The sequence below is a fragment of the Galeopterus variegatus genome, unplaced genomic scaffold (genome assembly GCF_000696425.1).
Source record: "Galeopterus variegatus unplaced genomic scaffold, G_variegatus-3.0.2 Scaffold2681, whole genome shotgun sequence".
Taxonomy (NCBI): domain Eukaryota; kingdom Metazoa; phylum Chordata; class Mammalia; order Dermoptera; family Cynocephalidae; genus Galeopterus; species Galeopterus variegatus.
The window spans coordinates 271,653-273,217 of NW_007728792.1; the positions used below are offsets into that span (position 1 = coordinate 271,653).

At 49.3% G+C, this 1,565-nt stretch overlaps 1 protein-coding gene across 1 annotated transcript in view; it reads left to right on the top strand.

The window, feature by feature from the left end:
* Positions 1–1,565, top strand: part of ST8SIA5 (ST8 alpha-N-acetyl-neuraminide alpha-2,8-sialyltransferase 5) — a 78,712-nt gene that overhangs the window by 71,618 nt on the left and 5,529 nt on the right. Inside the window, exon 5 of the mRNA XM_008582617.1 lies at positions 641–727. Coding sequence (XP_008580839.1) covers positions 641–727 — 87 coding nt within the window. The remainder of the gene's footprint in view (positions 1–640; positions 728–1,565) is intronic.

The window sequence follows — 1,565 nt, forward strand, 5'->3', positions numbered from 1 at the left end:
TGTGAGGAAGAATGTTTTAAAATGTACTTGGGATTTGTTTTAATCGGGTATGGTTAAGACACGCAGACTTGGAAATGGCTATCATAAAGGAAGAGGTTTTTATACTCACAGATCCCTAGAAACAGGAGGCACAGCCTGCAGGGCCACACGGGGAAGCAGCAGGGTGGGTCAGGAGGCAGGAGTGGGGGAAAGCACAGGCGACAGCCTTTATTGTGGTTTTCATGGGAAGGAGTGGGCAAAGCAGGGCAAGCAAGGTAGACGGGTTTAGGATTGGCCAGTTGGAATAATTTTGTCAGGCTCTCAGTCATAGGGGTTGCCTCTGGTCATCTGGCACCTGACCCTGGGATGACTGGGGCAGGGGGATAGTGGCTCACAAATAAAGGAGGTAGGCGAGCATGGACTCTGGATAGGTTGGTTTGCATATGAAAGGCACACTTGCAGGGGAGTCGTTTGCCATCTCTAGCAATTAGCAAGGCTCCAGATGCCCCAGCATCAAAATTACAGAAAATAAGAAAATATAGTTAATGCAAAGGACCAGTCCAGGATTTGGCATAAGGGGAGCAGGAAGGGGACATTTTTGGAAATGACACTTTGTCCAGCCTGGCCTTCTCATGTATTCTTCTGTCCTCCACTCCCAAAGGGTGAAGCAGTCGGAGCTGTTTGACAGGTGGAAGAGCCTCCAGATGTGCAAATGGGCACTGAACATCTCAGAAGCCAACCAGTTCAAGTATCTATGATTCACCTGTCCTCCCTTCTCCTTCTGTGGGTCTCCTCACTGCCACCTCTTCAGGTCTCCATCGTCCTGCAAGGCCCAGCTGTCAGCAGGCATCTTCCAAGGAGCTGGCCCTGACTGGGCTTAGGAATGTGGGCAGTGGGGAGGTTCTGACTCACACACGGGGGAGGTGGGCACCTTGCCAGGTGCTATCCTCCACGCCCTCTGCCTTCGTCCTTGCAGCAGCCCTGCAAGGCTGTGGTGTCAGCTCCAGTACACAGCTGAGGTTGACCAAGGCTCATAGCAGGCAGGTACTCGCTTGAGGACTCCGGCAGGCCCGTGGTAGGCACAGTAAGCATCTTCCACGGCCTTGCCATCCTCAGCCCCACTCCCGGGGCAGCTGCTCAGCCCCGTGGCTTCACTGCTCCTCAGTGCACTCAGGTCCTCACAGCCACACCAGACATTTGAGCACTGCGGTAGGCTATTTTCCAGTTGCTCTCTAATCAAAATTGACAGATTATAAACTCCTAGAGAGGCAAGAGCTGTATCTTAAAGTTCTCCTGTGGGAGCTAGGCAGATAGCAGATGTCTAAAAATTCTGTTTGGTTAATGGTGAAATTTAGGGTCCTCTTTATCTTTAAAAGTCTGTGAGTTTATGGCATTATTTTGATGCAGGTACACCTCATTTTATGGAATTAATATAATCCTGGAAATTTGTGTATAAACTAGACTTTGGCAACTCGGGTCCAAGTTTAAATGCACTGAGGAGCTATCAGCATGAAGGAATCCTCCACAGGAGGTTGTGAAAAGTGAATATTACTAAGCTTTTTGTATTTTTTTTATAAATCATTTGC